The sequence below is a fragment of the Corvus cornix genome, chromosome 2 (genome assembly GCF_000738735.6).
Source record: "Corvus cornix cornix isolate S_Up_H32 chromosome 2, ASM73873v5, whole genome shotgun sequence".
NCBI classification, from domain to species: domain Eukaryota; kingdom Metazoa; phylum Chordata; class Aves; order Passeriformes; family Corvidae; genus Corvus; species Corvus cornix.
The window spans coordinates 57015303-57030652 of NC_046333.1; the positions used below are offsets into that span (position 1 = coordinate 57015303).

The 15350-nt window shown below is 38.2% G+C and overlaps 1 protein-coding gene across 5 annotated transcripts in view; it reads right to left on the reverse strand.

Annotated features, from left to right (window-relative positions):
• CDK14 (cyclin dependent kinase 14) overlaps positions 1–15350 on the reverse strand; it is a 319768-nt gene that overhangs the window by 232710 nt on the left and 71708 nt on the right. For all 5 annotated transcript variants that reach the window (XM_010399183.3, XM_010399186.3, XM_010399187.4 and 2 more), the window contains one exon: positions 1348–1593. In XM_010399183.3, the coding sequence (XP_010397485.1) occupies positions 1348–1593 (246 nt within the window). The remainder of the gene's footprint in view (positions 1–1347; positions 1594–15350) is intronic.

The window sequence follows — 15350 nt, forward strand, 5'->3', positions numbered from 1 at the left end:
AAACATTAACAGAAATTAGTAATAGTTTCTAAGAGGAACAGCAAAGATGAGGAGTGAGTTAATACCACAAAATATTCAGGATTTTCAAAAAAAAAATGTAATTTAAATTAATAGTTGTGGTGCCAAAAAATAATCAGGCATCACAAACAAGTAAACACAGTGCAAATAGATTCATCCATTCTTAATGATTGTAAAAGTTTTATGGTAAAAACTCCTTGTCATGGACTCAGATGGAATACACTAGAGACATCTCTGGCAGCAGCTATACAATGCCAAGTGATGATGAAAAAGCAAATTTGTTTTTGCTACAGATGGTTACATTTTAAAATGTAACCTTTTCTAAAAAGGATGGTCCCCTGGAGGCGTGACATCTTACCCGCTAAATTCACATGGGTTAAACACAGCTCATCTACAGAAAATGAATCTCTTGTCATTTCTCGTTAGAAGTCTGACAGGCTTCAGTCAAACTTCTGTAGGGAGGACAGAAGATGTCCAGAAGATAGAGCAAAACAAAGCAAAGAAAGAAAAGAAAAAGAAGAGGCAATCAACCTTTTAAATTGTTTCGCACCAAATAAGATTTGAAGTGTTACATCCGTTCTACTTAGATCTGTAGTCTTCAACTCAAAGGTCACATTATTATGGATTTTTCTTGCCAAAGCATAACAGAAATAGTTTTTCAATAATTTTGAAGGTCTTTTGGGGGAAATCTGTTCTGGGCATTATTCATGAAAGCTATGACATTTTATTTATCTATTTTATTTCAAAATACTTGAGAATAAAATTATTATGATGTGTTCCCAAACCCTTCTCTGTTGTTTTTCTCTCTTCCCTCTGTCTCTCTCACAGAGTTTCTGACAGGGAAATAAAAGTTATTTTTACTACTTGATTTTGAAAAGAGAATTATAAAATGTAAACAAAATCCGTCAAATCTGATCTGTTTCTCTAAAACCGAAATCTAAAAATCAAAAAGGCAATTTATGTGGTTTCTTAAACTTCATGGGAAAGAATTCCTCTTCAAATATAAGCAATCCTCTGCCAAATTTGCTGCATAAACATAACAGCAGCTGTAATGACATACCAGGATAAGAAGAGGAAAATGCTTAGAAATCCTGTAAGACACCCTAACTAGTATCTGAAAGGAATTTCATAGTTCATATTCTTTTTCAAGTTCTATTTTCTGATTTTATTAATAACACTACAAATATTTATGGAAAACACAATAGCAGCTATGACCTTTTTTTTTGTTGTTTCCAAGTAAACAATCCCTTCTTAACCAAGAAAACATTAATCTGGTGCCTCTAATTCCACCATTTGGTACATGTGGAGGTATCAGGACTGTGCACTTACAGAGCTGGGGCTGGAGTGCCGCCTGACTTTAGGTGATTCCTTCCCTGCAGATGAAGTTTTGAAGTTAATGCAAGCGTTGTTCTCTGAATGAACCCTCTTCACTTGATTAGTTGGTTTCTCAAATGGATCGAAACTACTCTGTGTCCTCTGAACCCGAACTTTTTTATCCTCAGGAATTGTATCCAGAGGTTTGATCACTGAATCCATTCCCTGGCAGTTCCGTGTAGACATCTTTGTGACACATATCTGAAAAGAAAAAACATAATTTGTTGACTCTAATGGGCTTAAAGATGATATCATTCCATGCACCAGCCAGCATCAAAAAAGGCACTGAACTTCATAAGCATTCACTTTCTAGTTCTATGTTAAAATTGAAAACAACACATGCATTTTACATAGGGGACACACACATCACAGTAATAACTATAAAAAGCCTATCTTTGTACAATGCACTAAAAGATCCTGAAAAAGGAAGGCAAGTGAGGAACATACATAAATTCATACATTTGTGTTTTATTGTACAGTGTGTTCTTGGCAACGACGCCACTCACTTCTCTCTCCAATCTAGCCACAGATATCTACAAGCAGTATTGATTTCCATTTGTTCAAAATTGGATGAGACTAAACTAAAATAAATGATGGTAGTTTGTGCGTGCACTGGCTGGTGCTGGCTTTCCAAAGATTCAATGCCAGTATATTATTGTATTTTTAAATAATGCTTATACAGTGTTATTATTATTATCACCATATGTCTCAGAAAATCAAATCAGTAAATCAATTCCCAGGCACTGAAACGTGAGACTGCACCTTAATGGCACACTAAAGCACGGAAGTTCAATTCTTTGTTACTGTGAGGTATGACTCTGCCAAGCTCCAAAGACTGCCACTTGCTGCTTGAGCTATCAAAATACGCTGTGGTTAGTTCAAAAGCACAAAATGAGCAGAACAGCAGCTTTAGATACTCCAGTCATGTACGTTTCTGGTTTTAATTTCAATACACTCCAATACATATGACATTTTTTTAAATTACACTGTTGGTGAGGGGTTGTGTTTGAGGCCTCAGCTTCTGTTTTCACCCATAAGAGACTTGACTTGGAAAGAAAAGAAATAGTTTCAGCTTTCAGGCTACAGGGAAAAGTTATGAAGTGTGATGCAAGCAGACCCAAGAGGCTCCTTAAATTGTACGGCAAATCAAAGTAATCTACAATGTACTTTTTCCATGACATTTGCATGTGTTTAAGGATAGACAGTGTTAATTTGCTGTCAATTGAACTGTTCATATAAAAACAATTTAACAAGCATAATATTCCATTCAAGCACCTATAATCTAATTTTTGAAAACGTGTCCTCCTAAAACAGTTAATATAAAAAAACCAAGAAATTACTATTTAATCAGGAGTCTTCCCTCCTAACCCAAAGTATCTCCAAAAACTTCTCCAATAAATTATTCTCTGCCATCTTCCCAGAGCAATTTTGTGCCTTGAAATCCAACTTACTTAAATTGTTTATAGAAATACTGGGTGACTATACCTTGTGAGGTTTGGCTTTTTTTCTTTTTTTTTTTATGATCCACTGTAACAGTAGATGAACGATTTCTTTTCTACATTAAAAATTTAAAGTATGTTTCCTGCACTGTGCCATCTGGCCAAATGATCATATACCAGGTCAACTCTAATGAAGGACATCACTACTGTCACAAACCAGGCATTACAAGGGTTCAAATTTCTTCTCACTAAAGTGATTTCTCCAAGACTAGAACTTCACCAAGTTATAACTTCCTTGAGAAAAGGAAAAGTCTCCCTTCATTCCAAATGATAATTCTTTTTTGGGTTAAAATTAAGACAATTATGTAATTTTGGTCTGATACTTCAGAGAGAAAAGATAAAGAGCTGCTGCACAAAGAGTTTTTAATTAGTCTTGTAAAACTAATTGGTTTCTTTTCCCTAAAACAATTCATATGCACAGACATGTATCCACATACTTCCCACAGTCATCTCCATGTCCTTGCAATGCTTGCTACCAACAAAGACGTTTTAAAATAAAGTTAATTGAAATTACCTTTAATATAGCAACACTTCCATGTTGCTTAATCAACATGAATGCAAATAAATCAGCATTTCTCAGCATTTGAAACCCTATGATCTAGAAAGCAGGGGCAGGAGATATGGACAAAAAGTTCCAAAGCAATACTTGTCTTCCCTTCAGGATAACAAGGCACCTGTATCAGATTAAAATATTTGGAACACGCAGCTATAAACATACCATAATGTTAATAATGGCATGAATGCTGCTTCTAGGTTCTTTTTCCACTGGAAAATATCCATGTCTAGCTCTAATGTGGGCCATGTAAGCATTTGTTACTATTGTCTTGACTGGAAGCAGTAATAGTTTGGAATTAGATATTGAAGGGAGGCACTTTGGCATTCAGGCCACTTGACTGAATCTGGAGTAGGATAAAAATCCCCACCATCATCTTACAGTAGCCAACTTCCAACTCACAAATGACTAAAACCAAGACAAGCACCAGCCAGCTCCCCACTCAGAAGTCAAACACCTTACTGGATGCACAGGCTGGACACCACTGCGACCTGTGGAAACGTCTGAGGACTGCAGAGAAATGCAAAAGTAGAGGCTGCTCACCATGCCCATCTGCCTGTTCTGCAACTGCAGCACATCTCCTGCCAGAACTGACAAGGGGTTTAATTAATCACTTTTCTCTCACCGATATCAATATCTCCTTGGCAGAAACAAAGCATTCTCTCCCAATGGCTGCTGACCAGAGCATACTGTTGAAGACAACAAAGCTAAGTTTTTGCTGCTGTTGAAGGGTACACATTTCCAAACTGTCTATCCTGCCTATAAAACACTGAAGAGAAACAATACTTAAGCATTTGTTTTACATTCTGCCATTGATAGGCCAAGTCCATCAACAGGCCAACTTCATGCTGGAAACCTGTTCTGTGAAATCTGAAAGGACCAGATCTAAAAGGTCAGCATTGAACACTGGCTGTAACCAACTTAAGGACACAATAAACTCATTGGTGGTTTCAGGTTTCCCTCCATCAGCAAGGCTAAGCTACCACAGTAGAGCAGTTTTTGCCCCTGGTCAGCAGGAGTGCTGACAGGCTGCTCCTGTGCTCCAGCTAAGGGTACAGCTTATTGTGTAGTGGCTTATCATGCAAAAAAGCAACAGTGTGCTGAGCAAAATTGAAACATTTTGGAAATCTTCCTCTCATACAAATGATCATAGATTTCACCAGCTTGACCACACCACTTCTAGGAACATTATGGGTTTGAATTTTTTTACATTAATTCAGCCTTTAAATATAATTTTCCCTTATACTGCATAACTGCTGCTTATAAATTCCAACCTCTCAAGGGATATGTACAAATACTTAGCATCAGAAGGTGTTAGATTTGTAAACCAGTGTCTACCACCCGGTAGCTCCTTGCTGGTAGTCAGGAGAAGCCTAACACACCTTCTTGTTTCCAGATTTCTTTTTGCATAAGAGAGTTAAGGACCATTTTCCAGTGAAAGCACAGTATTTGTCGTAAAGAACACCAGTTCATTTTCAGAATCTTTTAGATGCTCCTTTGTGATCCTCTGGGATAGTCAGATTTTCCCTCTAAGTACATTCTGCCACGTCTAAGACCGGACTTTTCTTTTTACCTCAATTCATTTGTTCTATCTACCTAAGAGATAGGTTCTTCAGAGTGGGCACTATTCTTTTACTAACCCTTCTTTTACACTCTGAACAGCCCTTGTACACTTCAGTGAAGATGACAATCCAGAAAGTTGTGGAAACTTTTTCCAATGCAGCCTCAAAAATGGATGATTTTGTTGAATATCTGATTTAGCTACAGTTACCAGAATAAAAAACGAAGTTAAACAAGCCCTTACATACAGGAAGTCAACCTCTGTGATTCATTAGTCTTCCCTATCTATGTAATGCGGTACTTAAAACAGTGGGGCCCAGACACTCACTGAGATGTTGTACATTCCACTAGTCAAAAACTGGTGCTACATGAAGATGTGATGTTCAACGGCACCTTAACTATTAAAAGTACTGACCTCAAATGTATGTAGAGACAATACAAGTGATACCTTGGCAGTAATAATATTTTGTTTTGTCATATGAGAGATGACAATTATGCTTTATAAAATGCAATCAAGAGGAAGAAATGTTCTGTATGAATATGCTGTGCATTTAAAGAAACCTCTATCTTGCCAACTGCATGAGTCATTAAGCAGTTTTAATTGTCATTTCTTTAAAACAAGTCATCATATAACGAAACATTAAGGTATGTCAACACGTAAAATGATTCCTTTCCCTTCAGGAGTAACTGCCATGATTTTGTGTTTCTCCCACAACAAATTACGTTCAAGGCATCATTCTCTGAGGTATAAACTATTTCCAAAACTATTTGGCTTTTAAAAGTAGGGCAATGGAACCACCGTTAGCTCCTTCAGACGGGGTATTTTTGCCAGCAGATCTCATAATTATGGGGATCAGAGGTATGGGATCTTCATTCATGCCTTCACTCTTCTTTACAGGAAACATGATTTAAAAATAAGCCAATCAACTTAATACACTTAACGGCTATAAATTATTACAGGTATAGCATGGAATACACAGGAAAAACCTGCATCATGTATGTATTGTTCAAGCAAACATTACTATCCTTCCAAACCTTGTATCAGATAGAAAAGTCTCAAGGGATTCACTGGACTATTCACCACTTCTGACTTTGGGCATGTTCGGTGGCCCCAGACATGCAAAATAGGAGAGGAAATAGCTGCTTTGTCACCAAGGTTCCAACCTTGCAGGTATCCCAGTACCTCAGAGAACCATGATGAAAAATGGATGTTGGCAAAAATGGCAAGAGAGGGGCCGAGACAAGGAGCAGATGATACAAAAAAAAAAAAAAAATTCTAAAAGGAAAAAAAGGTAGGACAAAACAATGCGAATATATGTATGGTATTCACACCAGAGAATTTCACATGTAGAACATTCACCCCCAAAGTCTGCTTTGGTTCTAAGGGGAAAAGGCTAAACTAGACTCCAATACCTGTCTCCCTTTAAGGAGTTTTGCTCTTCTACACAGAAAACAGAGTGGTCCTACAGAAACTCCTTTTTTGTATTTGAAGTTACTCTTTGGAAAAGCACTTCCAAAGCAGCACTCAGAAACTGTCCAGGGACTTGGTATCTTGTGGGAAAAAAGATTTAATCCAGAAAATAGCAATGACTGTTCCTACACAGTGAGGCAACAGTATTAATAGCTAAGAGTCCCTGATCCCAGATCTGATTTCCAGATCTTGGAAAAAAGATCCCTGTCAGCCCAGTTGTGGTCCAACAGAAGCACTTCTCCATGAGCATCCTACCCATTACATTTCTCACATATGGATCATTGTGGTGATGCCATGTTTTTATTCTGTTTTTGCATGTTCTTTGTACCCCAATGGTTCATCCCTACCTTCCCCACTCCTACTCCCAGTTGGTTTGCCCCAGATTCAAGCCCCTCCCCCGGTGCTCCCAATATGGTTATCCCCTCCCTTTGTTCTGGCTCCTTCCCTGCCAATCGCCCAAACCCCTCCTGGAGTTCTGGATTGTTCTGTGTCTGTCACCCAAACCCTCCCCAATTACCCTAATATGGTCCCCGTCAATCCCCTGAGACCCTGCCCCCTCGGATACCTCCTCTCTTGGAAATCCCCGAAATCTCGATGCCCCATTGGGGCATGTGACCCCCTTTCCTCCACCCCTAGAGACTATTGGTCCACGAGAATGTCTATCCCTGTCCATATCCCTCCCCCAAAGACCCCTATTGGTCCCCTGTCAGGCCATCCCCGTTGTAACACCTCCCTTTATAAGTTGTTGCACTGATTTGATCGGTGCTTGTGCTCCTTGGACTCCCTTCGGCCGTAAGCCTGAAACTGTATCCAAAGGCAAGCCTCCCCGCAACTTTCTATCCTCTCCCTGGTCGGGGCTGCTGACAGCCACAGCACCTGGAGCTTCAGCTCCCCTGGGCAGAGCTGAATTCCAGAGGAGCAGCTTTAAAGCCTCGAGCCTTCGCCTGCTCCCCACTCCTGCCGCACACTGCGGGTGCTGGCCGGGCTGAAGATAGTGGTCACTGCAACAGATCATTAACGTCAAATACATAACTGTACCTCCCCAAGTTGTTTCACATTCTGCTGCCAAGCCATATACATTCTCCGTGCTCTGATGACTGAAATCAATCCACTTTTAAAATTTGTCCACAGTTATTTACTCACTCTCAACTAAAAACATAAGGCAAAATGAGACATGATGATGAGACATTTGGCCACCAAAAACCCACAGCGCAAACAACCACTTTGCAGCTACCTGAAGAGCTCTTGTCTACTTTTAAAAGAAATCACAAAAGAAGACTTACCTAGAAAATCAGAATATTCATGTCAATTTCAGTAGTTACTTGAGTATCACAGATTCTGGCAATGTAAAGCAAAATAAAATGTAGCACCACAAAAGTTAGTGCAGCTTGATACTAGAAGTTATTTTAGTGTTTCTCTGTGGTTTTTTATTTATTTAAGGTAAAAAGAGCCAGAACATTAAAGAAAGAACTCCTCATGTGGTTCCACAGAAAAGCACAACATAGTTTATACTTCGCCGGTTTCTTAGTTGCTGATCAGAACCTGAAGACAATGTATGACAGACAACAACACAGTCTGGACAGTATTTTTTCCCCCTGCTCCTCCTCCCCAGTCTCACAATCAATTTGAGAAGATCCCAAGGCTGCTCTACAATAAAAAGGCTTAGTCATCATTACATCAGTATGGACCATGGGGCTACAGCCTCCACCCTACCATCATGGTACTTACCATTTCTCAAAACATAATGTCAGCATTTAGCCAATATTTTTCCCATAAAGAATACTGCTGAAGTTAAGAGACTGAAATCACAAGAAGAGTATTTTTGCTTCATGTGTAAAGCTCCATAATAAGCCCCATTAAATAAATAAAAATCAGTAAATCATTCATGGAACAATTTCTAAACAAAGATGCCTCTTTGAATCACCTTATATCAAGCAATTTCTCCTGATTTCAAGCAATACTCCTAAATCTGCATGTGGGATTAATGTGAAAATAACAAATGGTGTATCAGATGTAGTTACCGTGATACAGTTTCAATGCAAGATTTTTTCACTTCATCAATGTCAGCAAAATTAAGAGGTCCCAAAGAAACAGGATTCTTAGAATTAAAGGTTGCTAGACTAATTCATTTACTGTTTAAAGTCATATAGCATTGAAAGAGTGAGACTGACCAGTTAAACCATGTAAGTAATTTATAGTCTTACAGTTCATTAATTTTAAAGCAGTCATGAATGACCCCGGAATTAATCACCTGTTCGGGTACTTAGTAAAATATAGACTGTCCCATATCAGTGGAATTTATTCATATGAATAAAGATATCCTCACTAACAAAGAACAACCAATTCTGGCAGAGCAGGTCAGAATCCTACCACACAGAAGAAAAAAAAAGTTTAAAATGCTTGTATAGTTTAAAGACACCCTACTCTGAAACTCATCACATCTTTCAAGAAGATGCATTATATCTGGGTTTTAAATCCTACATTTACCATCCTACAAATGTTTGGTTTGGTCATCCAGAGGCTATGGACTTCTCTAAAATATCAAAAGAATTGCCAACCATTTACTATTTTCTATCAGTCATGGCCACTGTGTAAAACCAGGGGAAAAGTGACTGGTTGGGTAAATACCAGAGTGAACATCCCAAACTGCTACTGAAAAATCTGAATGAAATATCTGAATTCCACACATTTGAACCATTCCAGGAGATGTAGTATGAAAGGACCTGATACAGGGAAACCCAAGATCTAGCATGCAGCAAGAAAAAAAAAATTACTGAGTGATGTGAGGTAAGGAAGTCACTTAACCTCTCCACAATTCCATTTTTCTGTTCGCAACAGTGATCCTGCCCCTATCACAAGCAGAAACTGGGAGCACTAATTAAGTTTGTAAAGCACTTGGGCTTTTTTAAGTCAAATGTTATGAAGATATAGATTATAATTTGTAGAGCCAAAGCCTGCTAGAAGTAGTGCAACAATCTCATTATTACAGACAATAAGACTTAGCTATTGTATTTAGCTGAGAGATGTATAAAGAAAAAAAATATATAGCTATGTGACTAGTGATTCAACAGCTGAATTGCTTAGAACGTAAGTCTGCCATTAATTTTCACTGGAAAAATCCTATCTGGATATGAGTTTTTATTACCTTTTATAAGCATGTTATTTTCTATCATGCTTTGGTACCATGGCAATTGAGAACACAAGTCATCTGCAGATTCTGGCATCCCTGGAATTTGACATTTGCTACTTATAAAACACAGTTTGGGAATGTTCTGGAGTATTATAAGCAGCTTTGTTCAAAATAAAAATGCAGCTATCTGCAGATTCATTCTCTTCGCAGAACAAAGCAGTAGGGAGGCTCTTTCTCATTTTAAACAAAAGTCTTGCCTGCTTCTTCTTGGCCTGTGTGGTGGCACTCTCCATCCTCCCCAAGATAGGGTCAGCAAATAACTGCTGCACCCACAAGCAGAAACATGCACAGGTTGAGAAGAGAGCTCAGTTGGTGAGAACTCTACAATACGGGAAAAGATCCGTGAAGAACAAGAGATGAGATAAGGGAGTGAATAAAATTGTGAAAGGGTAAGTAGAGCATGTAATGCTGCACAACATCACCAGCCGGCTCATACCAGAGCTACCAGTGCAGTCAGGCTCATACTTCAAAGAGGTCCTTGAACACACTCACCCCTCCCTGTAATCACCTACACCAGCCCTTTGCTCTGAACACTTGATGGGCACAGCTAAAAGAAGGAGAAAGAGAACTTGAGCAAGATAGAAAAAAAAATGGGAGGAGAGTGGGGGAAAGAAGATGCAAGGAAAAAATGGTCATACAATAAGATGCTTCTTTTCTTCTCCTGATGGCCTCTCTCTGTGTCCCAGAACTATAATTCATATTCTTGGGTAATATTTATTTAAGTTTAATTGGATACAGAGATTGCAATGCTAGATACGTACTAGCAAATGCAACTGAAAACAGAGCTCAGAGACTGGAAATGGTATCTGGGAATATGGTGTGTTCCTTACTGTACCTATCACAAACGTATTCATACACCTCCCACAGCCCATCTCAAAGGCACTCGCCCAAAATGGCCATTTTATTTCCAAAGTCAAAGCTGATGTTAAACCAACTGTCACTGTCATATGGAAGAAGGCAAATACAAAAAGGTCACTGAAGTGCCAGATGGGAGAATTTTTGAACTAGAAGCTCTGACATTAATTCTCTGTGTTTCTCTGAAATACTGAACTCAACGAGCAGATTAAATGTCCGTGCTGAATTGCCAAGTGAGAAAAAAGTCACTCTCACAGAAATACCAACTGATCAGGTAGGAATCCCAGTTTAATAAAAATGCGGAAAGATTTTTATCTGCATCAAAGAAAATAAGATTTTATACTAGAAGTTAAAAACTGGTTACACAATTCTTTCCTTTGACCACCAACACACCAAGAGCTGCAATATAGTACATATTTATTCTGCTAACTTGATACCTAAGTATTAGCATAATTCCTGAATCCAGCACAAACTTGAAATCAGGAGTTATTGAAAATTACTTTAGGTCCCCTCAACATGGTAAGAAAAAGCTGATGATTTCAAAAAGATTTTTTTTTCTATTCAGAGCACAGCCTAACTTCAGAAAAGTGACTTTCCAATCCATTAAAGTTGATGTTCCTCTCCTTGCAGAGAAAAATGGTCCAGTTTTCAAGAGAGTCTGGATTAGATTTTAGGCCTTTAAAAGCCTACATATGTCCTCAAAGCAAAACCCTGTTGTGTGACAACAGACGTCAGGAGGAGTCACCTAAGGACAGGGTCTCAGATAAAGGTCACACCGAAGTCCCGACAGCCTCTAACGTTCATGAAAAGAGACACAAACTCAACGGAGCTGATCTGAAGAGGCATTTTGCTCTATTTCTGTACTGATGCCCCGAAATACAGTAACTGTGTTAGTAATAAAGCCTGGCAAATAAATTCTTCCTTTCACTTGCACAGTGCTCACATTTGTCACACTGGTATGTAATGCAATATGCCATGCAAGCATTTCCTGAAATTGCAACCAGGCTGCTGCTTCCATTAACCTGTTTCCAGACTTGCTGCATCTAAAAGTAGGAGGCTCATTCCTCCAATAAAGCAAACAGGAGGGCACAGTTGTGGATCAGCAGTGGTGACAGGGTGGGCGAGGCAGCTTCCAGTGCCAGGCACGAGCCAAGGATGCCTTGGTAACCAGAAAAGCGGTGGAGAAAGTGTCTGAACATAAACACTCTCCCAAGAAATTGTGACAGGTGGTTTTTATACTCTTTTACTTAGTTACCCACTTGTATCTGTTGTCTATCCTCCTCTGTAACCATATGAACAGGATTTAAAAAAAAGATTAAAAAAATATTTTCAATCCCTTTTCCATATCAGCCTCCTGCTCCAACAGATGGCTACATGTGCCAGTGCTAGTTTATACAGTTTTCTTTCCATAAGTGCATTATTAGTGGTTTTGTGAGAACAGTGTATTAAGTCTTTCTGAATTTACAGGTTTGTAATTTTGTTCTATCCTCTAAAACTCCCCCGATCATGAAGTTATCAAAGGCATATCCATAAATGCAGTAAGTCTTCCCACTGCCAAGTTCAAGTGTGAGAAATCTTGAGAGACTTGACAACAAAATGCCTATTCTTGCTAGAATCTGAGGCTGTCAGTAAGATTTTTAAGAAAATAAATCGTAAACAACTCCATGCCTTGAAAATAGGTTCTACTCAGTTCCTTTAGGCTCCTTTGCCTATCCCTAGCAAGCCTCTTGATTCTTTCACAGTTATCACCAAGTACTTCTGACTCAAACTAAAAAAAAAAAATGTCCTCTTACAAGCAGGGACTTCAACAAAAACACTGCTGTTGGTCAGATCTGGTCATGCAACTGACAGACTAAGACTTAAGCCCAACTACTCAAGACCTTTCACATATATGCTCTTCACATAAATGCTGAAGAGCACTTTTTTAATTAAAAGAAAAGAGGAAGGGGATAGGTCGTGTAATCATCTTTGTGAAATACAGGCATTTGCAGGTGGAAAGGTTTTGCAGCTATCTTTTGTCTGGTGTGATGACAACCTTCATTGCACTGAAGCAGCATGCATGTCAAGAGAGCAATGACACTCTCACATTAGCTTCAGCAGATGCTTTAAAAGTGCTTTGCAAGAAATAATTCAAGGCTAGAATGGTAAATTAGTTTGGCTCTCTTTCCTTCAGACCACTTCCTTCATTTAAAAAATACATTAAAGTGTACTTACTTCATTCCTTTCCCTGTTTTCTTCATTTTTCTTCCTTTCTTTTCCTTTTTAAATATCTTTACCAAAAGCCAGAGGATAAACTAGGTAATGAGACTTGCTTGCTTCATTCTGCTAATGCATTTCAAAGTTTCATTCTAGCACCAAGAAAGAAATCTCTCCTGCTCTTAGTTGCTTCATCCCTGAGGTCAACAACCCTACAGGTTGAGAAATGCAGCTTCCAAGGCAGATCAATGTCACAAGGAAAGACAAGCTCTCTGAGCATTTCTAGATCTGCTCCTCTACGTATTATCTTCCAAACCACTGAATTTGACAAAGTATCCTCTATCAAATCAGCACAGTATAAAGGCAGAGGCAGAAAAAGAGCTTCAACTTTGTCACTATTCTTTTGTGTGAGTAATCTTCCAAGATCTGAATAACCTACATTCTAACTCGGTCTCCCAAAAATCTTAATAACAGCCATCCACGACCTTTCTGCCATTGCTTTCTTTCATGGAAGTTTGAAAGTTCAGACAAGGATGACAAGCTCAGTTTCACAAATAATTAAATGAAAAGTCCTCATCTGTGTTTGGATTTCATATACACCTGACTCTTCTTTTTTTTAACTTGATCTTTCTGGTTTTTTTCCCCTCAGACAAATGACCTGGTTACAGAATTCTATAAAACTTGAAGGAAAAGTCTCAAAGGAATTTTCTAGCAGCTACTGCAGGTTTGTCAGACTTGCAGCAGCACAATAACTTTCAAGGCAAAAAGGTGTAAAGGAGCATAATGAAACTTGTTTCTCAGTGCGTAATGTGCTACACCGGAAAACATGCCATATCCTACAATTCAGAATTTAGTCAGGAGCATTATAGCATCTAGCTGGGAAAATTATAGCATCTAAAGTTATTCAGAATATGAAGAACGCTCCAGTATATCTTTTCTTGCCAAGATGGATAAAATTTAAAACGGAGAGGTTTCAAACTGATACTGAGAAGAACTCATCATAAGAAGAACAACTACAATTTTATAATGAGAATTCTATGAACAGCATAGAGATAATGCTCATTTTTAAAAAAAACCTACATATTTCAACGGAGAAGTGAAAATCACTCCTGCTTCTTTGATGTGTTCAAGCCAAAACATGTGCTGTAGTAGACTTACGATTGTGCTCAAATGAATTCTAAAGAAAAAGCTGTAACAGTACAAAGCAGCCAAGCCTTCTGCAGTTGGTGACAATTTGCACCTCCAAAGCTGTGAGTTCATCATGAATCACTTTCAACAAGCAACAAATTCCAAGAATCAAACTGGTCAAAAATCACATCTATCATTAGAACATCAGTGTGAGAAGTCCTCCAACCTTACACTACATGAAGCTTCTCATGAAAAAATTGTCTCAAAACTGAGAGTGATTGTAGATATTTTGCATGGCTTTCCCTGCACAGCTGCCCACCTGCAGCACAATCACATTTTATAAATATATAATTTTATGTATCTGAACCACTTTTCCAAATACAGAAAACTCCTTGCAAACTTGAAAGTTAGGGGGCTGGTTCCACCACTTTCCTAGGCAGCAGCAAAACCAACCACCCCATCATTAAACTGTAGAACTTTTCAAGACAACTCTTCTGCATTACACTAAAATAAAATTTCTATAGCCAATATTTAACAACAGAAACCATTTGTTCATTAAAACCCCCACTATTTACAGAGAAGTCTGGGCAAACCCATTTTACCCATATTCTCTAACAGTTTAAACACATTTTCTGTGTACTTACACAAAGATTTAATAAACTGGAGAAGGACATATTCAAACACTCTAAGCCTGTAGACTGAAAAGCATCAGAAATGAATTAAGTGAAGCTGAGCTTTCACAATATAGAAATAGATATTATGCCTTTTCCTGGTGGTTTTACTTCCTCACTGCTCACTTGGCAACATTTGGTATTTTCTTCTTCAGTTAAGTTGTATACAATTTAATATTAAATTACAAACATCCAACACAGCAAAACTGAAATATAACTGACATAAATTCTATTCAGTTTCCTGGATAGAATGATACACACTGGATCAAACGCTTGCTGATACGATATTTGTTGCTAGCTTAGGTTATTTTACATTTATATAACATCTAGCTGAAGTTTATCAAGTTATTTTTCAATCAGAACCTGCAACAGATCTAGTCAGCAGGATGGGATAGCAAGTTCAGCTCTCAAATTAATGTATACAAATTCCAACAATAAATTCCACAAATTTTTGCAAAGTAAAAAAAAAAAATCTCTGCTCACACTTTTCACACCATTTCTGACTAGCACACCAAAACAAAGACAACTAACACATAAAACTGTATGTTTCCATGTCCCCCACAGGCCAGTCCAGAACTGATATAGCAACTTCAGAGAAGCCCATCCACCCAAGAATATGATAAACAAAAGAGCAAGTTCAGCAGCAATAGAGAGAAAGCCCAAAAGCTACTTCTACGAAGGCAAAATGATGTGTTTATGGGGTTGATTCAAAAATTTTATAATACAAAATCACCCCCCTGAATTCAACATTCAGTACTAAATTACTATTTCACTACTCGCTTTTTGCTAAACTGCTAAATCCAGAAATATATGTAGGCTTATATTAGGGAGTGGA